We start from the raw sequence: 24,531 nt of genomic DNA, 5'->3' as shown, positions 1-24,531 counted from the left end.
AAAAATCTCTTATTAATAATTTTTTTAACTAAAATTTGTAAGAATAAATTGAGTTAAATCTAATTATATAAATTTAGAATATCAATTGTGAAATAGTAGTAAACTTTTTTACTTATTATAGATATTGTGAATTATATTATAAATTATATTATAAATGATCTACGTTATGTGTGTACAATTCAATAATTTTTCTTAATTAAAACTGGGGCATTAGATAATTTTTCTTAACTAAAACTAGGTCATTAGATAATTTTTCCAGCATGCATAAAAAGACAACCCAGCAAATGGGCTTTATAATGGTTAAAAAAGTATAATCAAATATTTGTCATAAAATTAAGGATAGATAAATATTCATTTCTCATTTTTGAACTCCTCATTGTCATTGTAATTTTTGAGGAGTACAACTCGAAATACATCTTTGGCAACGTAATTACTCAAAATAACTCGTTAAATTTACTATAAACCAAAGTAATAGTTAATTACATAACAAAAACGAACTTAACAACAAGCTTGCTGGACTCAACATATTACCTATCCTATATTTATTTTCACCACATTTCACGACAAATATCCTAATAAAAACACGGTTATAGGTTATATTTATTTTTATTCTATTTAATAATTTTTTAATAATTTAATTTTAAAACTATACCATAGATTAAAAGTTCCAATCACGTTGATCAAAATATGCAAAATTTACTATTGAATTAAAATTATTTAATATTTTATTTGTGTTTAAAAATATAATATATTTTTTCAATTTTATAAAAATTGCATTGTTATAAGTTATATTTACTTTAGTACTGTTTGATAAATTTTTATTAGATAATTTATCTTTAAAATCAACAGTTAAATTAAAATTTTTAATCACATAAATTACATTTGCAAATTTTGATATTGATTTAAATTTTTTTAATACTTTATTTATATGCATTAAATTTAATATAGATGCACACTTGAAATATATGAAATTAAAAATTTTTAAATTGCATGATTTTAATTGTTTAATATTGATAAAATTTGACATAAATAATTTAAATAATATATAATTATAATTTAAAAAATATAACTATAAAAATTACATTTTATATTACGTTATTGATAGTATAAAAGCGTGTAAAATGTGTAAATTGATTTCTCATATATATATATATATATATATATATCTTTTAAGTTATAAAAAATAATTCTCTTATTAATGTGACAAATGAATTTTTTAAATACTTACTATATATGTATATATTATTATGCTTCTTTATTTTTGTATTTACGATAAATATAATAATTGTTTTTATAAAGTGAGAAAACATGATAGAAAAAAATAGAAAAGATGTGACATAGTCGATCAATTTAAATTAAAATGTATTTTTTAATTACATAATTTATTAAAAATTATACCATTTAATAACATAATTGTATTAAATTTTATAATTTTTAATAAAAAATTAGCATACATGACTTTTTATGGCTAATAATTTTATGTAAAAAATATATTTTTTATCAATTTAACTACTGAATTATAATTATACACAACCTTAATTATTTGTGTTAAATTTTATTTTAATAAAAAAACTACAAAAATATAGATAACATTAAGAACTATATGTTATCCGATGTCAAACACAAGTAAAACATAACGAAACTATGTCCGTTAAGAGAATTAATTAATATCATCTAATGTTCTCAATTAAAAAAATTGAACTAGATTTTTTAATACACCATTTAAGATCATTTAAAATTTATTTAACAATTTCATTAGCATTAAACACTATTAATTGATTATTTAAGTTTATATGCTAAATATTAAAGTCAAACTAAAAATTAAGAAGTTACTTGGCATTTTAATGGAAGAGAATTAAATTTTGATAACTAATTTTAATGTTTTTTATTCTTTTAAAAACCACATAAACTTAATAACTCGTCTAAAAAAATATTAAAAATAAAAGATGAATTGAATTTAAATATTTTAAAAATAATTTTATTAAATAATGTAAAATTAGTTAAGATTTATTTATGTATATATACTAAATACCTTAATTTCAAATTAATTATATTTAAGACTAAAAGAAGAATGTTTTAGAAAAAAAAGAGTCAAGACTAATGATTACACAATGTAATGAAAATCTAGATAAAATAAAAATGCATGAATGAAATAAAAATGCTAAAATTTTAAAATAACAAGACTGAATACGTGTTTAGTTTATTGTATTTTAAAAAATATTTATTTATTTATTTTACCATATATATATTTTTAAAAAACTCCTAAATAATTTTTTTTGTAAAAAAATTAAGAATTCTTTTATTTCTGTTTTAGTTTTTTTAAACTTATGTTAACAAATAAATTTCATTTTATTTTAAATCTAGCAGCTTATACACCCTCCCCCTAAATTCTATTAAACCAAATAGAAAAAAAAAGTATATCTGGAAACTAAAAATGTATTTAAGACAAATTTAATCAGATAAAAAAAAGGACAGAAAATGTGATTACTCTGATAAGGGATTGAATAAATAAAATTGATGGCGCCGTTTAATTAGCAAAAAATTAGAAAAACGTGAGCAGAGGAGTGAGTCTGCTGTTTTTTCTAACATTAGCCAAACAGACAAGCTTGGATCACTACACACACTTCAATCGGAAAACGACCCAATTTGACGACTTCCTTCAGATCCCATTTTTCCAATTTTCAACGCTCTTACCATTCACCATTCACCATTCACCGTGACATGATCATTGCCATTTCTCATTGCTCTCTTCAACCTCATTTCGCATCTCATCATTCTCATGGACGCTCCTTTCTCCTTTCTTCTCTTCCTCTTTTGCTTCCTCTTTGCAACTGCTTCCTCCTCCATTCTCAATTTTCACCAACCGTAAGTCTTTCTTTTATTCCTCTGTTTTCGCGTGTTCAAGGTTGTCTTTGATTTTGTTCCGAGATCTGGTAACTGTCAACTTTCAAAAGGTCCCAAGCTTTGATTTTTAGGTTTAGTGCTTGTAAAAGTTGGAACTTTTGGCATTTGGGATCCTGCCAATGCGTTTAATTTTCGTGCTTTCATCACTGCCTTACGTGGGATTCACTGTCCCGATTTTCTGTCTTGTGTGTTTGTATGTTGATGAAAAGTTTTGAATCAAATTATGTGTGAGATTTATATTCAGAATACGGATGATTGTGGATTATAGTTGCCCGGGAAGAAGTTGGATAATAAGGAAGGGGACGTTAATTTATTATGTCTATAATTAAGGGTGTTATGAAGTGTATAGAAATGAATTAGGGATAATTGAAAGGATACATGATAATGCCTGTATATTTACTTCGCTGCCATTATCAATAGTCAATATGCGATAATGCCTATATATTTTCTCACATTGTTTCTACGTTGTTTTTTGGTTGCTACTCCTGGTGGAATTATTGATTGCATAGTTTGAGTTATTGAGACGTTCAACTCTTTAGATTTTTTATATTTTCATGCGAATTAATGTTTTGGTGTTACTAGGTAGGTGCCATTTTGGTAGTATATACTGAAGTTTTTGTGTGATTTTTGTATACAAGAAGGGTGTTGCTTGCTATAATTTTTGTTGGCTCAGTTGAGACTTGAGAATCAATCTTGGTGGAACAATAATCTGAATAATTCACCCTTCTCATCTCAATATGAATTAAAAAGGAACACACTCCAGACTCACAGCCACAAAAACAGCACATTCAAGTGAATACTTTATCTTAAGCAATGGAATGTAGATTTAGTATGGAATTGTCTTTAAATTAGGTGGTGCCAAGAAGAAAGCATTTAGTGTGTTCTTTGTTTGTATGATTGAACTTATGTATGGGGATGGGAATGAAGCTCTTTTAGTTGTTATTGTTATTGATTTGTGATAATAGTGACCAATTTTGTGTGATGTTTCTGCTACGCTGAATGTTCTTGTTTTGGTGACCTCTTTGGTACTGCATGACTAAGTTTCTTCTGTTTGTTATGAGGTACATTTTACCTTGTGGTTCAAGTTGTTTCAGGCTACCCTTATTCTTGTCCAATGTTTGTGCGTGCAGCTTTCCCATTGTGGAACCTGATCCTGGTCACACCAAACTTCGCCTGTCAAGAGAAGGCTTGGAGGCTATTGAAAGAATTACAAACCCCATTGCATCTGTGGCAGTAAGTTTGACTACAACTTTGCTTTGTTTGTATTTTTGGATATTACCTGATATTTAATGGGGATTTTCTTGACACTTCATGTCGTTTCATGAACTTGTTTCATGATGCAGTGATTAGCTAATATTTTGTTGATTTACATATTCTCAATGGACAAGTCATCTTTCCCTGAATTTGTTGCTGACTACATCTTGTTATTTGTTCTTAAACACTTTAGAGTTGGCAACAATTGACTTCAATTGAAACATGGGTTTAAAATAAGTGGCATTTACCCTGTTGCATTGCATGAGTCACAAGATCTGACTAAGTTTATATAAATTGGTCTTTTGTAAATATTATAATGTAAAGTGTTCTTGACTTTTAAAACATGGAAGTCTCAAATTTAAAAAATTCAAAGATATCTTTATTTTCTTCCCCTAAAGGTGAGACAAAAGCACTTTATAGGGGTAAGGAATTAGAATTTATGGAAGGTCAGTAAAATGAAAACTACCTAAGTTAAAAATCCTCATCTTTTCCACTGTTTTGCGACTTGCATCTAGATATTTGCTTTATCAGGTAGTGTCCTATTGCATTTTTTCTTTTCAAGAATTTCTGGATGGTTGAAATGTTGGAAATAAGTGCCTTTCTATTTTGTTCAGGAATGAAGTTTTATTTTGTAAATGTAGATGTTATACCATTTATTTTATGTTTGAAATGGATATTTTTTACTGTTACTGGTTGATCTTCTTGCATATCTAGTGTTGGCTGTTGCATGTTAATTTGATAACTTTAATCAATGTTTCATAAAGCTTGTGGAGTATTGGATTAATGCTGTTTGTTCCCTGTTTGCCTATTCGTGGGTTCTACTTTTATCACTTTATCTCTGCCTTTATCAGTGATTGTCATGGATATTTTTATCAGGTGATTGGACCATACCGCTCTGGGAAATCTTTTTTGCTTAATCAACTTCTCTCTCTTTCTTGTTATGAAGGTGCATCTTTTACAGCTGCCAGAAGTTTATTGTCATCACCTACATTTTTAGGAAAATTTCCATTGTAATTTGATAGCTTTTAAGGATTTAATCTAAACTGATGTTTGTTTTGTTAGGGTTTGGTGTTGGGCACATGCGTGACACCAAGACAAAAGGTGGGTGGAGACAAACATTTTCCTCTTGGTTATACTTTTAACTGGAGTCAGATATCATCCTTTTGAATTTATCTTTGTTCTTTTTTGGTTCATATCATCCAGGAATATGGATTTGGGGAACCCCTATTGACTTGGTTATTGATGGGGTAAAAACGTCTGTATTTTACCTTGATACTGAAGGATTTGAAAGCATTGGGAAGTCAAATGTATACGATGATCGGTAATTGCTAACTGATCATGTATACTGTGATTTGTTTTGATAGTCATATACTATTTTTGAATTGTGTGTGCTTTTTGCAGGATATTTGCTCTGGCAACTGTCATGAGTTCTGTACTTATCTACAATCTACCTGAGACAGTTAATTATCTTAACCCCCTTGGAAATATGTGCACTTGTTAATGTTGTTGTAGTTGTACCGTTAGTTAGATGGACAGATGAAAAAAGGCCTTTGTTTTGAGAATGAACTATTTAGAGAAGCATAAGGTCATGTTTCAGCGTTGAGTACAATGTTGGATGGATCCTAGTGTTTATTGGTATACCCTAAGTGGCAAAGGTGCAGAGCTTGAGGAAGTGCAAATTTGCTGTAGTGTCTAATTTGAAAAGTTGAGTGGAAGCGCATGTTAGTGTGTTTATTTAATTCATTTTTGTGCTGATATTTTATAATGAACCTAGTTAAATATGTTTTTAATAATATAAATCAGTAAATAGTATAAACTTTTACAATACTGAATGAAAAGGAAAAGCTTGTAATGCAAAAAGATAAACATAAAAATATTAAGATCAATACTTTATTATAGTGAAACTAAAAGTTAAGATTAAGGAAATGGAAATAAATTCTATATTACTTATTTAGCAGACAAACTGAAAAATTAGATAATTCACGTCATTGGTATAGCACTTAGCAGAACACAGGCGCAATACCAACCACATATAGAGTAGTATGCCATTATCCTTGCAGTGGCTAGGGCCTTCAACTATGTTTGTGAGAACTAAAAACAAACTATTAATGACATGCCTAGTCATGAACCCAGTTGTTTTAGTGCACAGAATACTAGTGTGCATCAGGATCTGCCCTCAAATCATAAAAACTCACTGTACAGTGTAGAGGGTCCAATTCTTGAATCTTGTGACACTGGGCATACATATTGGTCTAGGCGTTAATTTTGGTTGGGTCATTTCTCAAAGACCAACTTCTGGCATTAAAGATGGATAACCATGTTCTATTCAGTACATTTAGTATTATATATGGTTTCAAAGGAGAGACACAATACAGTGTGTTGGAGAATGGATTTGGGGATCCACATAGCTAAAGCATGCTCAATCAACAAAGAATTTATCAAAAGAAAAATAGAAGACTGGACACAATATAATGTGCTAATAATAATTATTTAGTAACTAATTCTAATATCAAAATAATCCCTTGCTTTATGATATTTGTTATTGTTAAAGCTGATGCCTTCAGTGAATTTGAGACCAGCTATGGAGAGAGAAAACCCTACATTGTGTTGTATTTGCACTTATGACACTAGTTTTGAAACAAAGTTTGGTTACCTCTTAACTTTGAACCACAATGCACAAAATACTTTCCTTTTTTAAGAAACTTGTCTGTTTGTGCATGTTTTCTGGTATTAAGTTTTAATTACAACGTAGAGGCTGAATAATCTTGAATCCTGCAATCAGAAAATGGCTCATGTTAAATTTTTGGAGGCCTTGCTAAAATTTTTACTCGTGTGTTTAGATACGTGAAGCTGACATCTCTCGACTCTCTTTTGCGGTTGAGCTTGCTGAGGAATTTTATGGGAGGTTTGCATCTTGATGAACCTTTTGTTTGTTGATATCATTTAAGTTATCAATTTCTCTCTGCCTATCCTTTTAAATACTGCTTTACAACCATTTTCTGGGTACATTTTGGCTACTAACTTGTTTATTTGATTTGCAAAATCAATATATTGCAACGTCTGTGTGTTGGAACAGAGTGAAGGTAATCCAAAGGCCTTATTTTTGTCTTCATTTCTTTAATATTTTTTTCCAACGAACCTTTTCATTGTTCATTTGATTTTTTATTTGAATTATTGGCTTTTATAGGGGCAAGATGTTGCATTTGAACCTGCTAAGCTCTTGTGGCTTATCCAACGTGATTTTCTGCGTAAGTTAAATACCTTGATCGTGTGCTATCAACAAGCAATCTGCAGCCTTTTCTATCCTGTGTTTTTCTTGAGTCTCCTATTACAAGTCCAATAAAACTACTTTAGTAGCTTATGAATGCTAGGCACTGCATCTGTGCTCCCTGTCTATCATGTGCACTCCATTGGATACTAATATTTTCCTTAATTGCCTACAGAAGGTAAATCAGTGCAAGAAATGGTGAATGAAGCTCTTCAGCGAGTTCCCAATGTTCACAGTTAGTACCATTGCTTGCAGCTATGACTGAAATTATCTTTATATGCATTCTGGTTTTCCAGATTTTCTAAAGCAAATTTTCTAATGATAGGCTATTTGTTTATTATTAACTTGCAGGGGACAAAAATATTGATATGGTATTTTCTATTCTGGAATTCAATTTCTTATTATCAGTAAAAATTCTAGTAATCTGGAATTAAATGTTTATGCTAAAAGTTTACATCATCAGGTCAATCAGATCCGGGAGTCTCTGGCTATAATGGGTGACAACAGTACTGCTTTTAGCTTACCACAAGTATGTGCCTTCCTCATATTTCAAAACAATCTTTCTTTCCTTACCATTTAAATTTTTGACCCATACATGGAAATCCTTTATCCCCGAATTTAATCATGAGGAGCTTTGGGTGTGTAAGTCCAGTTGATTTGCATTTGAAATGATATGAAAATGGAATTTATCTACTGATTTCTACAGAGGAGTGCATGGATTTTAACTCCTTGATGGCAAAGCCTATTGTTAGAATCACATATATAGCAAAAGAAAGAGAGCAATGGTTCTTTAATTTATTTGACATTTCTTTGTGTCCTTCAATGGTTTTCTTCATTTTTTTATGCCAATTGAACTTCATTATATTGCCATACTGGATGGACCATCTCCACCACATGGAAAGATTTTTGTCTTCTGTTGAATGACAAAATATCTACCTTTTAGTTCCATTGTCAAACTTTGCCAATGGTAGAACTTAGAAATGTCATCCTATTAGTGCCTGCACCTGGCTTGCTTGTATTAATAATGATGACTAATCTACCACCAATTTCAACTCTTTGCATTTCCATACATTAGTGTTAGTAATGTTATTGAGAAATACCAATGACTGATAAAGGCACATACTTGATTAAGTTCAATGGGAAATACATTCAACTTTTTTTATTGCTAAGAATATGATCTTACTTTTGGAAATAAATTTTCTGATGCATGAATTCTTGTGTTATTTCAAATGAAGTAATAGCTATTTATATGTCTATTTGCATCCATAATCCATCTGCCTGTCACTCATGGCAATATATGCTTTTCGTATATTTATATTTCAAGATCCAAGATTCTTGCCTCGTAAAAATGTAATGTTTGATAAAATGCCCCGTCAACCTAGCTCCATTTGTTGAGACATTTGCTTGTGAGCTCCTGGTAAGGCTTAATGGAGCATCCTTTTCCCATTCCCCTTCACAGGATCCCATCAGAATCACTCTAGCTGTAGGATCTAGTCCATCCCTGCCCCCTCACTCCCCCCTTTAAAAACAAATGTAACGTATGATTCTTATTAAAACCATTGCGTTGGTTGCCCTGCTGATTGTTGAAATTGAACTTTAAACAGCCACATCTCCAGCGGACGAAGCTTTGTGACATGAAGGATGTGGAACTGGATCCACTATATGTTAAGAAAAGGGAGAAACTTAAAGAGCTTGTTGCTAGCATAATCCGTCCAAAAATTGTACAGGGAAAAACTCTAAATGGGAAGGAATTTGTTTCCTTCTTAGAGCAGGTACTTGGTTTTGCAGGTTATTTAAAATTAAAGAAAGGAATCAAAATAATCATACTCATCTAATATAAATAAATCTGCTAACTTGTTTTTCATATCAGTGATATGTGTTGTTTCTTTAAATAGTGGTTGATGAAGTACCTGACCCCTAAGTAGGGTTCTCTATATCCGTTATCTCAAAATCATTGCAGAATAGAATCAGGATTAGCAATTTAATCAAGGAGCATAAAAATTTAGCTGAATCTCTGTTGCTTCACTTTTTGTATATGGCATAGTAACTTGTGATTGTGCCAATATATTAAATGTCATGATGCCCTCGTACTACTTGCTATACTAGCTATTGTGTCATGTATATATCTAAATGAAGTTTCTTGAGAGATTAAAGAATGTGCAAACATATTGGAAGTGTTTATGGAGAAGATCTATTCTTGGGTTTAAGATTTTTTGGAGGCAAAATGTAATTTTGAATAGAAAACAGATATGCCAGAATTTTCATTTTATAGATGGAAGTTAGAATTGAAGAAATGATATCACCCATTTTTCAGTAATACTTTAACCTTAATGTTTAGTAATTTTATTAATAAGGTGGGCTGTGCTCATATTTTACTATTTTTCAAAGCTATTAAATTTTTAAACAACACTTATAGTTGAAGGGTTATCAATAAGAAATTATATGTTCTTTTACTATTAAGATAATTGTTGTATTGGTATTAATTTTGGGTTAGGTTAGGTCATAGCAAAAATTACTATAGATATATATCTTAAATTTTCAACTTTTAGTTGTTGCTTTACATACATTTACTTTAGTAATTCATAAAATTTTGTTGGAAAAAATATCATATGCTATGTAGTATGTATACATTTCTGCTGTTTTCTTTTTCTTATATAATACATTTTCTCCATATCTTTGTCCCTTGTCATCTCTAAAGGACAATATAATTGCACAACAAAAATAAGATAGTGGTTTTAGAGTTGTGTGAATTGATTCTGTATGTCTACATTAAACTGTATTGATTTTTATTTTTCAAATTTAGATACTTGAAGCCTTGAACAAAGGAGAGATTCCATCAACAGGTTCTCTTGTGGAGATTTTCAACAAGGATATTCTAGAAAAATGCCTTCAGTTGTATAGTGGAAGGATGGCAACATTCAGTCTACCTCTTTCAGAGGCATCTCTGCAAGACTCCCATGATAGGTCTAGGAATGAAGCCATGCAAGCCTTTGATCAGCAACATTTTGGCCGTCACCATGCTAAGAAATCAGTCGTGCAACTGGATGAAGAAATACAGAAGGTATTGCTTGAATATTTATAGTACAGTGGAAACTTGCAAAGTCTGGTAGAATGATTTTCTCTTTTCAAATATGTCTATTGTTTTGGTTTTAAACTATTCTGGTTCTTTGCAAACACAAATGAATGCTAAAAAGTACCCTAAGGACACTAGTGAAAGAATCAAAAGTGAGTTTTTTTTTTATTGAAAAATGTAAAAAGACATTCACACCCGTGATTCCTAAGAAAAACTTATTTTTTTTTTTTTCTTAAGTAGTGGCCTGGGGTTGTTAGTGTCCTGCTGTACGGGACACTGTTTGTCAGCAAGAGTGAGACGCATATGCTACAAAGGATTTGTTTACCATCTACTACAAACCTTCAAAGCATCAATGTGTTTGTAACTAGCTTTTGTTAATCACGTTGAAATTATTTCAATTTTAAGTGAAATTATAAATAACTTTTTTACTTAATAATCATCAAATTTTTCACTTGGAAACATGTGCAGGTATATAAAAATGTCGTTTTACAAAATGAATATAAATCTTCAAAGCTATGTGAGGCACTGTACACCAGATGTGAGGACATGATGGATCAGCTTCAAGTTCTCAGGCTTCCTTCGATGGCAAAATTCAATGCAGGTCTCCTGAAATGCAATCATAGTTTTGAGCATGAGTGTGTTGGACCTGCAAAAGTAAACTACGAGCAACGCATCATGAAGGTTTGGCATAATTGCAGTGCTCTTATCATTTTTAACATTGCTACTTATGGGGCATACACTGTTATTCCATTGTCATACGTCTACTTCACTTGAACGTGGGAATTCATGGGGGTGTTTATAAATGGTTTCCTATTTTATCTCTCTGTGTCTAGCTCCATTCTTAATGAAAGTGTGAATATATATCTACTGAGTTGACCTTTTAATTGGTACATAGTAGACTCACGTACTCATTTGTCGTGAAAAAAAATTGTTCCAATTTTCCATGAAGCAAATAAATTATTGTAGTTAATAATTTTTCCTGATTTGCTTGTGTTTCATATATGCTTAACACACCTTGATGTTACAAATGAATTGTGCAGATGTTGGATAAGTCTAGGTCTCTATTTATAAAGGAGTACAACCAGAGGCTTTTCAATTGGTTGGTGGCCTTCTCCCTGATCATGGTAGTGATTGGCCGTTTTATTATAAAGTTTATTTTGATTGAAATGGGAGCATGGTTACTTTTTATATTTCTGGAGACCTACACAAGGATGTTTTGGTCAGCAGAGTCACTTTACTACAACCCAGTTTGGCATTTTATTGTTGCAACTTGGGAAACTCTTGTTTACAGCCCAATCCTGGATCTTGACAGGTAATTCAACCATATTCCTTTTGTACATCCAACCAAATTCAAGTATCTCATATAAGTAAAAAACTTTTCTTGAGTTGCTCTTAACATCTAATTTACTGTACACTAGATAAGTGTAGTTATGGTTTTATGACAGTTTTGTCGTTGGCATTGGATTTCTGGCTTAGCTTCATCTAATACACATAAACTTATTGAAAGCTTTAATTGCCAAAGCAGAAGAGGGTGGGTGCTCAACAGCCTGCATATATACTTTATTTTCTTTTCTTTGTTTCAAAATTCAAAACCTGTAGTGCATTTTTGTTTTTTACTTAGATTCACAGTTTTGTGTTTGCTCTTTTCTCAATTAAACTTTCTCAATAACATGTTACCTTATTTTCTCTAAACAGTGCCCATTAGTCAGCCTTTTATGGAATATATGTTAATATTGATTATTTATTTTGCTGATTAAAACAGATGGGCTATTCCCCTTGGTGCAATGGTGTGTATTTTCATTCTTTATTGGCGGTGTTATGGTAAAAGAAAACATGGATCACGGTGGCTATTACCTATATACAGAAGCAATAAAAATGGTCCAAATCGGCCAAGAACAGAGTGAAGTCTATGATGATTCAGTCGAACTCAACAATCCATTATCCATTCCTTTTGGCGAGCTTTTTCTTTTTTGTGCATGGAGCTTGCCCACCCCTTGTTTTGCAAAGTGAAAGGTGATCAGAGGGTGATTAACCTCTCCGGCAACTTGTGTAACTTTGGTGAGTTCAAAAATGTTCTTTGCTGCCACAACATGTTGATTTTACAAGTGTTTAATACTTGGCAGTTATTTATGTTGGATTTTATAGAGTAAATTGGATTTAGATACATGTACTGAGCCACCACGTGTATTGACATGTAACCAGGTAAATGTAAAACGAGAAAGGAAATACAAGTTGATTCTTTATTCTTTTGTTTTCACTTTGTGAGTTAGAATTGCAAGTGCATGTTTTCTTTGAATTGTTCCAATCGTGGGATAAAAAACAGATGAATTTTTGACACCTTTGATTTTCATTTTATACATTTGTGATGTGCCAATAATTGATTGTTTTAGGGAACTAGTCGTTTATTTATTTCATTAAGAGATTATTTCTAAAACAACACAGACTTGATTAAATTAGTATCAAATAGGTGGACACAACATTAGACTATAATGATAATGCTAATTAGTTGACCAAAAAGAAAAACAAGTTAAGGTACAGTTGACAAAAAACAAAAACATGTTAAGGTAGCGATTAACAGCGGAATACTCAAATTGAAAATTGAAGGCTGGTTCTTTAAATATTTCAGTGCAAATCTGTAACATCTAAATATACGCGCATTTGAATATTGGCTTGAGTTCTTGTCAAGAGAAAGCAAATGAATAAAGAAAGTGAGACTTAATCTCCTTATGATTTGAATTAAGTTATTTTATAAACTAACAATTTTTTCATGCACTCTGCAGATCTTATTAAATTAGATTTTTTTTTCAAAAAAATAAAAAAATATATTATATGATTATTTTAAAAAGTTTTAAAAGATTAAATATTATAACTATTAATAATAAATATTTTTTTATATTAAATATAATAAAAAATATGAAAATTTTAATATTTAAATTAATATTGAGTTAACAAAAAATACTTCTAAAAAATTCTTATTTGAGAGCATTTTTAAAAACACTATTGTTTAAAAATAACTCTTAATTTTAAATTAGTACTTACCAATTAAATATAGAGATTGATATACCTCTAGATTCTCAAATTTTAACTTTACAATTTTCTCTGCTTTAAATATAAATAGAAAATATTACTTAACATGTTTATTTTGAAGTGAAATATTTAAATATAACTTATTCAACAAAAAATTACTATTTGATTATTAAGAAAAGGTGTTTAATGAGATAATTTTGAGCAATAGAAGTGTTAGATTATGTTTCTTTCTTTTATATGAACTTATAAACAATTAAAATATAACTATATTCTACTCCAACAATTTTCTTAATTTAATAACACTTTTTAAAAACCTCACAATGAATAAAATATATAACGAAATGAAAGCAATTTATTCAATATTTAGAATACAGTAAAAAATGAAGAGGTTCGAGGAATCGATTTATATTAAGCTAAATAAATCCCAATCTTATATTAAATATTTTTATTTTATAAATTTTACCTTAAAATTTACTATCAAAGTTGAAAGTTCTTAATTACAAAAATTTAAATCAATCACTAATAACTTAATATCTTATCATTATATATTAAAATTAATATAATATATTTTTCTAATAAACAAAAGAAAGAATTATTTTATTATATATTTTTTGTTATTCAATTTTTATAAAATTTAGCCCAACATTTAAGATAATATATATCATTATAATTCAATAATCTATTACCTTGCATGAAATTATTGAATGCGGCATATATTATTCAGTACTTATAACAAAAAAAATATATTTTTTACATACATGATAAGAAATATTTAATTTTTTTTAATAAATTTTATTATCTTACATAATACATCAAAATATAGATAACATATAAATATAATTTAAACACAATTATATACTATTAAATAGAAATTAAGTATTTGTTATGAACTTATAAATTTAAAAATATATTTTATATTTTTTAAATTAACGATTATTATTACTATAATATCTTAAAATTAAAAATATTTATATTTTTTACAATTAGGTACTAGGTTTCACCAGAAATGATTTAGTTAGTCTTGAAGCACAAAAATTAACGGTTTCGTTTTGATGATGCATTTTTAATTTAAAATAACCTATCATTCCCTCGAATCCATTGTGGGGTTGGATAAAGAACCTAGTGAAAATTGAAAACATACTTAAAACCACAACAAAAGTTCAAAGCCGAAGTTGTTGAAGAGAAACAAGGACAACGCTAACACTGCAAAGTGCAAACAAACCAAACTCGATCACTTCAATCGAAACAAATCGATTGGATTCCGAGTGAACGGAAAGAGAGAAGAACGAACAAAACCCTAAAATGGAAACGCACGGTGGAGGACCCCTTCGTTCTCGCAGTTCACAGTCCCCTTCTCCCTCTCACTCTGCCTCCGCTTCCGCCACCTCTTCCATCCACAAGCGCAAGCTCGCGCCCGAGGATCACGCGCCTCTCTTCCCTCCCTCTTCCTTCTCCGCCGACACTCGCGATGGCGCCCTCACCTCCAATGACGATCTCGAGAGCATCTCCGCCCGCGGCGCCGACTCCGATTCCGACGATGACTCCGAGGACGCCGTCGTCGACGAGGACGAGGACGATTACGATAATGACAACGACTCCTCCATGCGCACCTTCAACGCCTCCAGGCTCAACAACCCTCCCTCCGCTCCTCGCAACACCAAGCTAAAGACCGATAACTCTAATGTCAAAATCGAAAACTCCGATGCCGCCAAAGACGCCGGAACCGCCGGCACTGGTGTTTCCACCACCGTCGGCTCCGTCACTGGCATCGTGGTTAAGGAGGACGCCACTAAGATTTTTACTGATAATTTGCAAACGAGTGGGGCTTATAGCGCCAGGGAAGAGAGTCTCAAGAAAGAGGTAAGCGCTTCGTCTCGTTCATGAATTTCATGAAAATTAAATGATTAATCATTTTTTATTTGTGTTTTTGAATTGTTTTAAGACTTGGAAATTAGTTGACTAGTTAAGGGTGGATTTGGATAACTACTTATTTAATAAGCTCTTTTTAAAAGGATGACTTAAGTTTTGATTTAACAATGAAACTTATTGGAATAAGCTGAAAACAAATTTATTATGATTGGTTATACAGAAACTTATTGAAATAAGCTGAAAATAGCTTGTGACAGTCTTAAGCTGTTTTTCATAAGCTATTATAAGCTCTTTCAAACAGGTCCTAAACAGTAATGCTTACTTGCTTGTTTATGTCAATAATGATTTGGTTCAATATATTGTAATGTGATGGCTTGTTTTACATTTGGGCTTTTTCGTTGGTTTAAATTTAAATGAATAAAATGTTACATTTTATTTTGATACGATAAGTGTCCATGAATGGTTGTGATGATATAGCCATCGTTTTTTTTTTTTTTTTCAGGAGGAAGCAGGAAGGCTCAAATTTGTATGTCTTTCGAACGATGGTGTTGATGAGCATATGGTTTGGTATGTATTTCTCTATGACTATGCACTTCTTTAACATTTATGCTGCCATGCTTGCATCACTCATCTCCTCTCCTTATTAGCATTTCTGCAAATTACATAATATATTGCACCACGTGTAGGCAGGGATGTCTAAAAATATTTTAAAATGTAATTGACATTATATTTGTGCTCTTTTTATAGGTGATATCAAATTGATTTCTAAATGGCAATTCATATCATTATTTTAGACTTTAGTCCGGGGAAAGATCAATTTAGTGGAACTGGAACCACTTTGATGAACTTCTTTGATATTGATGGACCATTTTGATTCTAATAAATAAATAGAAGACATATATGATGCCAAGTGTATTTTTTAAGCATAAAAAATCAAAATGGATTTTACTCTAAAAATTAGTAGTTTAAAATATAAACAGATCATATATTTGTTAAAGTTGACATTATACTCAACTTGTGTGTGCCTCTTTCTATAAAATTTATTTACTTGTTTATTGAGTCAGCATACCAAATAACATTAGATACATACTTATATCCTAATAATTACTCTACTTTTTATTTTTAAAGTATAATAGGGGACTGATTACAATTAGTGCAAGATTCTATTTATTTAACATGAAAATTTGAAATATATTATACCAGGTTGCCTGCCCAACGCCCCTTCCCCAATTGTATCTGTTCCTGCATATAAGTTATGCGTTACCCATAGGAACTAGCTAAATTAGATTCTGATGTCAATTTTCATTTTTTGGTTAAAAACTCAGCAAACTTATTATTAACAATAATGAGTTCCATTCTTGCTTTTGTTATTTGTTCCTTAGGTTGATTGGATTGAAAAATATATTTGCTAGGCAACTTCCCAATATGCCCAAGGAGTACATTGTCCGACTTGTTATGGATAGGTAATGTAATAATGTTAACAATATGTTTGATATATTGAGATATTTCTTATACAATTTATAGTTTGCCAGCTTGGTCAGTTTGTGAACTAGTTAATTCATCAAATAAGAGTTTTAAACTGTATCCTAGATTTCGTTTTTTTTTTTTTTTTTATATTTGGTTAACATAAGAATTTGGTACCTTCCCTTGACACAGTTCTTCATTTTTTAATTTAACATTTTCCCCTTCCCTAAATAAGCTCTTTTAATCGGATTCCCTGAGTTATCATTGAGTTTTCCCTTCTTTTCTCTATGATCATAAATCCTTTTAATGCTAAATCTGTAGGAGCCATAAGTCAGTAATGGTTATAAGGCGTAATCATGTTGTTGGAGGCATTACATATCGCCCATATGCAAGGTAATAATTTGTCTCCATATCTTCCTTTACGTCATGTTCTAGAAATATCTGGTTATTTCTTGTTTTGCCTCATTATTTTTTGTCTTGCCTACTTATATTTGATATCTTTATCTCTCCCCCCGCCCTTCCACCCCCACAAAAATAAAATAAAAGCTATACTTGCCAGGCTAATCTATTGTTTTATTTATTTATACTGTTTTATAGCCAGAAGTTTGGTGAGATTGCCTTTTGTGCAATTACAGCTGACGAGCAAGTAAAAGGTTATGGTACCAGATTGATGAATCATCTAAAACAGTATGCACGGGATATAGATGGACTGACACATTTCCTCACATATGCTGACAATAATGCTGTTGGCTATTTTATCAAACAGGTTCAGTTATTCATATTTAAGATCCTTATAATCTCTCGGTAGCTGTTGCTTTTATGTGATAAGCTAGAGTCCCATAGCAAGTCTCTTAGGGAAAGATGTTGCTAGCTGAAAATAATTTATTGGGTTTCAAAACATGTTTTGGGTCTCTTTTCCTAAGTGCAATTTTTCTAACTTATTACAACAATAATGCTTGTTTCAAATAATTTCCTAAATATTATTCTCTTTGCCATGTGGATTGGGCCAGTTCATGAGGCAGGAAAAAGCTAACATATTATGATAAGAACCTTAGGAAAATCATGTCATAAAAGCTAGTCGTTCTAGTTGGAGAGTTTAAGGTCTTGTAAATCCCACACTATGATTCTATATTTCCAACAGGTTACTATTTTGGAAATATAAATGATGTTTGATTCCGTTTTCAGGGATTTACTAAAGAGATTCACCTGGAGAAAGATCGATGGCAAGGGTATGGTTATACTCAATAGCTAATATTCTTGTCTGAAATCTATGAGCAGCACTTCCCACTTGATCATTCATTTTAATATTTTTTTTCTTTTTGGATTCTGTGTCTATTAAGAGAAGTGAAAAGTTTTGCACTTTTGATTTTTTTTCTTTTGTATTTTTTATTTTTATGTTGATTGTTGGTTTGGGGTGTGGACCTGCAACGTACCGGTTGCAGGGATTTCAAGGATTTTTGTTTTGAGTCTATTTTTTATAACTCATTGAATAATAATTTCATCAATCCCTGCCATTTCAGTTATATAAAGGATTATGATGGAGGAATTCTCATGGAATGCAAGATAGATCCAAAGCTCCCTTACACTGATTTGTCAACTATGATTCGTCGTCAAAGGCAGGTAAGATAATTTCTTTCTGTCAATTTTTTTAGTTTGACTTTACATTGTTTAGCATAATTTTAGATTAGTGCGTGATAAGATACACTACTGAATGTTCTTATTTAACCTTCTATATTTCTTCAGTTAAAGTAAAGAAGTGTTAGCCTATTTCACTAAATTGAAATTTTCTTTTCAGTAAATCATACCTCAGTTTTTCCATTTGCTATAGGCTTTCCTCTCAGCCACATATGCACTTTGACTGCAAAAGGGTGTGTAGGGGGTTGTCAAAAACTTTGCAGCAGAGAACTATGATAAATGGGACCTTACTAGTGTTGCATGCATTACGTTTGTTTCTTCTATCTTTTGTGTAACTTCTGTCTGCCCCTTGTGTATATATTTTTTATCTGTGTTCTTGATGTGCTTAATCATTATTGGTTATAATTTGTAGGCAATTGATGAAAAGATCAGAGAGCTGTCAAACTGTCACATTGTTTATGCTGGAATTGATTTTCAGAAGGTATAAGCAATTCTCAATTTTGCATGTCCCCAATTCCAACATTCATGTATAAAATTTTAAGTTTTTCCTATGATTTTTGTTAAATTTGGGTTGCTTCTCATTTCATATATTAGTGAGTCATAGAGCATGTGAGATATTAAGTTATTAACTTTTTTCCCACGTGATTGATACAACAAGCAGAAAGAAGCTGGTATTCCTAAAAAAATTATTGATGACATACCCGGTTTGAGTAAGTTCTCAATTCCCAATCTGATTTTGTTAACTTGGCAATATTTTTTGTTTGATTCCTCATTCCTGTGGGGAAAATTATGCATTAACCTGTCTTTGAAGATAGCATGCTTTGTGTCAATGTGTGTGATATATGTCCACTTCCCATCAAAGACCCTTACGCATGGCGACTAACATTTTGCTTCTTAATGCGGATAGTATCTCTCTATTTAACTTTTTATATGTCATATATTAATCATAGTTTCAGGATTATTATTATTGTAGTCTTGTTGTTTTGCGTATGGTAGATCAGTTTTGGTGGAAGCTATGATAGGAAATTAGTACAATATTTGAAAGTTCTTGAGCAAAAAGGAGGGAGGTAGAGTTTCTTTTTCTTGTTTGGATGTCTAAGTAAGGATGGGGAGAACATATCCCCTTCCTTCCCCTTCCCCTCCTTAAAAGTCTTCCAAACAAGAGTTAGGTCAATTTTCCTCTCCGTGTCCCCTCCTCACCTCTCATCCAAACATTGCTTAATAGAAATCAACTTGGATGTTGTGAAAAAAATTGACCCATATTTTTCTTAGGAGTGAGATGATTTATTTTTGCGTACTTTGGTAATTTCCTCACTAATGTTTGTGTATAATGGCTGAATGCAATTACAGGGGAGGCTGGATGGACTCCTGATCAGTGGGGTCATTCACGATTCAGAACTTTAAGTGGTTCTACTGATAGTGCGACAAATCAAAAACATTTGACTGTGTTTATGCGTTCACTTCTAAAGGCAAGTTGCTTAGATATTCTTCATCTTGATTTTAATTTCCATTCATTTTACTTAAGTTTAATTTCCGTTGCAAATGCTGCAAATTCCAAAAGCGTTGATGATGATGACTAGATCCTTATTCATAGCAAATCAAAGTATGCAACAGAACAAAATAATTACATGGTTGAGAAATTAACTCTTATAATTGGATTTATCTTGAAGCAGTCAATGAACGATCATGCTGATGCTTGGCCTTTCAAGGAACCAGTTGATGCACGGGATGTTCCTGACTATTATGACATCATAAAAGATCCAATGGGTAAGAAGGATCTGTATATTTCATGTTGACTTTACCCGTACCTAAAACCTAACTGCTTATTGACAAAAAAATAAACCCAACTGCTGTATCTGTCTGGTATATTAGTCACATTCATTCTTATGCTTTTCCCCGCTGGGGATGTTTCATTCTTGAGTTAGGGTTGCCTTCAACACTTTTTCTTGTATGGTAATTGGTATGGTTCACAATGTTGATTATATCGAAGGTCAAAGTCAAATCAAGTGAATACTAAAATGAACATGATAGGATAAAAAATGTTGGTACAGAGAAATGGATAAGTATAAGATAGATACGAGAAGGATAAACTCGTCTTATTTGATGTACTTCATGATAGTAGAATAGATAATATTATATTATTATTTTTAATATTTGAGATAAATAAAAAAAAAAAAAGGAGATTATATTTAAATAAAAATTACTCTTTTATCAAAATTAATATAATTTTAAAAAATATTTTTATTTAAATTTTAACTTTTTAATAAATATATATTAACATTAAAAATATTTTCATATACATATAATATTTAAAATTTGATATTAAATTATAAATTTTTTACAATTAAAATTTATTTAGGAAACAAATTATAAATAGAACAAAATATTATAAAAAGTTTGAAAATATATTTTATAAAATGATTAAAATATTTTTTAAATATAATTTTCCTAAAAAATATTATATTTTTAAAAATATTTATATATAATATTTAAAATTTTCTTTTATTGAAAATGTTAATATAAGAAAGAATGTAACATAAAAATATCACATTTTAGTGATGCCTAACCTAGCACCTCCTTTAGAATAAGAATTTGATAGAAGATAGGATAGGATAATTTATCCTATCCACTAAACAGGCTTTAAGTGTTGAACTTATTACACCTAATAACTCCTTTTCAAAGTGAGTTTTATGAATCTAAGTGTTGAATTTGAAGTTTTTATACAGCAGATTAAGTATATAAAGTTTCACATAATTAAAAATTTATTTGATACTTTATTCTCACCTTATTTTAACATATGATATAATATTTAAAATATCAGTAAATAATTATTTAGTTATATATCTACACATTTTTAAATTATGCAAAATTTTAAACACATTATCTTTATAATAACGTGATATGATTTAACAGTCAAATTGATAAAATTTATTTGCAGTAAAAAGTCATAGTAAGTGTCATTTGATGACATCCTATCCTATTGATATCCTAAACAGCCATGAAAAGTCTTGATTTCTAATGTCTTCATATATTTGTGATGTGAACGCAGATTTGAAGACAATGACTAAGAGGGTGGAGTCAGAGCAATATTATGTCACATTTGAGATGTTTGTTGCGGATGTCAGAAGAATGTTTGCGAATGCACGGACCTATAATTCTCCCGAAACCATTTATTTCAAATGTGCTGCAAGGCATGGTGCCTCAACCTCCTTATTTACTGTTTTACTATTTTCACTCTTACTGTGATGTTTTCTTACATCCATACATTTATTCATATTCAGGTTAGAAGGTCACTTTCAAAGCAAAGTGCAAGCGGGTCTCCAATCTGGTTCCAAAATTCAGTAGGGACACAGGACACTTCAATAGAGTCGCGTACCCTGCTTTCTGTTGAAGTGAAGATGTTACTTATGTATATTATTCAGCTCATATTTTCCATAATTATGTCCCAAACTAATTCATTAATTCATAGTTATTTAACCAATTTTCCATCTTATGCTATCAGCGTAGCTGCATGCCTCGTGTTATCCCTGTTAGTTAAATGCAGTGAGACCTTACACCATTGCACCAACCTTTCAAGTTAATCATCATCCCCATTCTTATTACCCGGAATTTAAATTAAGTAAATTATATGGAAAAAAATAAAATACAATTTCATACATTTTTACAAACTCAGGTAAAATATTAATTAAAAAACACATAGAACATACTGTGAAATTACAATAAATACAAAAAATGTACATATAAGACAAATTTCCAATGTTAAAATTTTCAAATTGAATATTATAAAGTATAATATTTGTCTAAAAGAATTACTAAAGTAAACTTTCAACTGAGTTATTAATTTGCACGTTCTATATATATATATATATATATATATATATATATATATATATGTTACATATTATAAGATAGATTAATATTAAGATTTCTAAAATTTTACGAGTGATTATAAGCGAATAATTACCTTATTACGACTATATTTTTTTGTGAATACTCAAAATATAATTGCCTCTACCATCCCTGATGGATTGACGTATGTGTGTGTTGACAAGGGGTATAGGGAGAGTCATTCATGGGAAAGTATAATTTTGTTAAATTTTATATTTAGAATTAATCATTATAATCATTCGTTACAAATTAGGTAAATATAAAAAAATAACAAAAAGTTAAGACTAGCAAATAAAAAAAAAATCCAAAATGTAATATAATATATTATGTTTTGATTTAAAATGTGGAGGATATAAATAAATTTTTGTTATCATGTATTCAATTCAATCAAACATCCTGTCCGAATTACAAGAATCAACAAACCCACTTCGATCAAGTTCGGTTTGCTTTGGTGTTGGTGCTGTCCCTCTCAAACGACAATCATTTGGTAACCTTCAATCTATGTTTGTTTCCAGTTTTTTTATGTTCGAATTTCGAAGCATAACTTCGTGTCAGTGATGAACTAATCAGTAGCAGAAACCAATCGGATCAAATAGGTTGCGGCAATTTTTAATTTCTTATTGGAATATAGAATAACTGGTTGGTGTGGCATTGTTCATCATCTCTTTGATGCCCAATATTTCAACTCCTTCTTCGTAGTTACGCATTGGAACTTTAAATGAATTGTCACCTCATAGAATTTTCTTTCAGATTGAGTGTTACTAGACTATGGACAGACCTCGATTACATGTTTTTGAAAAATAAATGGTTTTCCCTTCCCCCCGTTTTGAATTGTGTTTTGGATTTATTTCATTATCATTTTGGTTTCTTTTTTTTTTCTTGGTGTCTACCTTTAAGAGTTTTACTTCAGTTTTTCTCATGATGTTTGTGCATTTTTCTCATGAATCAATGGTATTTAATTTATTGATTTTAGTTTAATAAATATAACTATTTTATTTGGTTCCTAAGAGAGCCCATATTAAGTTCTGCAATTTTTTCAAGTAATGACCAATTTCATTGACATTGGGGTCTCAAACACCATTCTTATACTTGATAAGATCCTGGTTGATTGACAGTCCTTCGAGTTAACAAAGTTTACTGTGAGCCCTTTTCAACTCGTTAGTTAGTTCTTCATACTGAGAATCGTGGCACTGTAAGAGCCAGAGATAAAATTGAGAGGATATGAGTAGTGGAAATCTGAGATTTACTAAATGAATCAATGGAAATCTCAGTTTTAATAAATTTGAGGGCATGGAGATAATGCAAGAACTTCAAAGAGGCCTAAAGGTTGAAGACCTCTAGGAGCAATGCACCTTGGCCTTTGCCAATTCTCACTCATTTTCAGATTATTTGTCAGCCTCTCTGATTACATTTACTTTTTATTTGCATTTATTGGTGATTGCTATGAGTTTGTACTGTTCAACCCAAGCTGGAGAAGTTAGTCCAGCCTGTGGAGGACTATTAGTATATTACCATGGTTGCTCTATGGTTAGATTTCATTAGCTTAGTTAGAAATTAATTAGATTAATGTACCCAGAATAGATATTAGATAGATTAGTGTTATGAGTCATTAGGTTGGTTTTTAGGTTGATAGGAACTTTGGAAAAACCTCACCACAAAAGCTAGTTGTTATAGTTGGAAGGTACAAGGCTTTATTAACTCCACATTAGAATCTCATACTTCCAATATGAGATTCAAATCATGTATCTTATAATTGGATTCTAACATTTCACCACACTTTGTAGTTTTGGTGTCCAAGCGCTGTACACTAACAACCCTTTTGATTAGTTCCGAGTGGATATTGTAATGCCAAAGTCATCACCTGTGCCACTCATTTGCAATTAGGAAATATGGTGGAAGGCTCTAATACCAATTGATAAGAATTTTGAGAAAACCACACCACAAAATCTAGCTGATGTAGTTGGAGAGTTCAAGATCTTATAAACCACAAATTAGAATCCTGTACTTCCAACATGAGACTCAAGTTCCATTCCTTGCACTTGGATCCTAACATAGGTTTCTAATTTCTCTTGCTCTCTATATTTGCCACATGATGATGGGCTTCTTGTACAAACTTTATTCATTCAGTAAATTTTAGACTTTGTATTTT

The 24,531-nt window shown here is 30.7% G+C and overlaps 2 protein-coding genes across 4 annotated transcripts; both read left to right on the top strand.

Moving 5' to 3' along the window:
- The first annotated feature begins 2,554 nt into the window (after positions 1 to 2,554).
- Positions 2,555 to 12,754, top strand: LOC113861767 (guanylate-binding protein 4-like). Of its 2 annotated transcripts, XM_027494791.1 has the most exons (17): positions 2,555 to 2,865; positions 4,035 to 4,137; positions 5,035 to 5,104; positions 5,221 to 5,259; positions 5,362 to 5,479; positions 5,560 to 5,617; positions 6,999 to 7,063; positions 7,235 to 7,241; positions 7,346 to 7,406; positions 7,602 to 7,661; positions 7,778 to 7,797; positions 7,890 to 7,955; positions 9,031 to 9,198; positions 10,230 to 10,487; positions 10,968 to 11,180; positions 11,540 to 11,811; positions 12,262 to 12,754. In XM_027494791.1, the coding sequence occupies exons 1-17, from the start codon at positions 2,780 to 2,782 to the stop codon at positions 12,401 to 12,403; spliced, it is 1,806 nt and encodes a 601-aa protein (XP_027350592.1). In that variant the 5' UTR covers positions 2,555 to 2,779; the 3' UTR covers positions 12,404 to 12,754. The 2 variants fall into 2 exon arrangements, with proteins under 2 accessions (XP_027350592.1, XP_027350593.1); XM_027494792.1 differs by lacking the exons at positions 2,555 to 2,865; positions 4,035 to 4,137; positions 5,035 to 5,104; positions 5,221 to 5,259 and having other exon boundaries at positions 5,447 to 5,465; positions 12,262 to 12,697.
- A 1,868-nt stretch (positions 12,755 to 14,622) lies between these two features.
- Positions 14,623 to 21,983, top strand: LOC113862728 (histone acetyltransferase GCN5). Of its 2 annotated transcripts, XM_027495879.1 has the most exons (13): positions 14,623 to 15,386; positions 15,898 to 15,962; positions 16,778 to 16,858; positions 17,181 to 17,252; positions 17,457 to 17,625; positions 18,045 to 18,088; positions 18,380 to 18,479; positions 18,907 to 18,975; positions 19,156 to 19,204; positions 19,845 to 19,963; positions 20,168 to 20,261; positions 21,544 to 21,685; positions 21,776 to 21,983. In XM_027495879.1, exons 1-13 carry the CDS (start codon positions 14,829 to 14,831, stop codon positions 21,837 to 21,839), a joined length of 1,626 nt encoding a protein of 541 aa, XP_027351680.1. In that variant the 5' UTR covers positions 14,623 to 14,828; the 3' UTR covers positions 21,840 to 21,983. The 2 variants fall into 2 exon arrangements, with proteins under 2 accessions (XP_027351680.1, XP_027351681.1); XM_027495880.1 differs by lacking the exon at positions 16,778 to 16,858 and having other exon boundaries at positions 14,645 to 15,386; positions 21,776 to 21,972.
- Positions 21,984 to 24,531: the final 2,548 nt, after the last annotated feature.

Source organism: Abrus precatorius, unplaced genomic scaffold (assembly GCF_003935025.1).
Source record: "Abrus precatorius isolate BTA unplaced genomic scaffold, Abrus_2018 Scaffold3, whole genome shotgun sequence".
NCBI lineage: Eukaryota > Viridiplantae > Streptophyta > Magnoliopsida > Fabales > Fabaceae > Abrus > Abrus precatorius.
The sequence above is the reverse complement of the archived record's forward strand: the minus strand, read 5'-3'. Positions and strand labels throughout refer to the sequence as shown.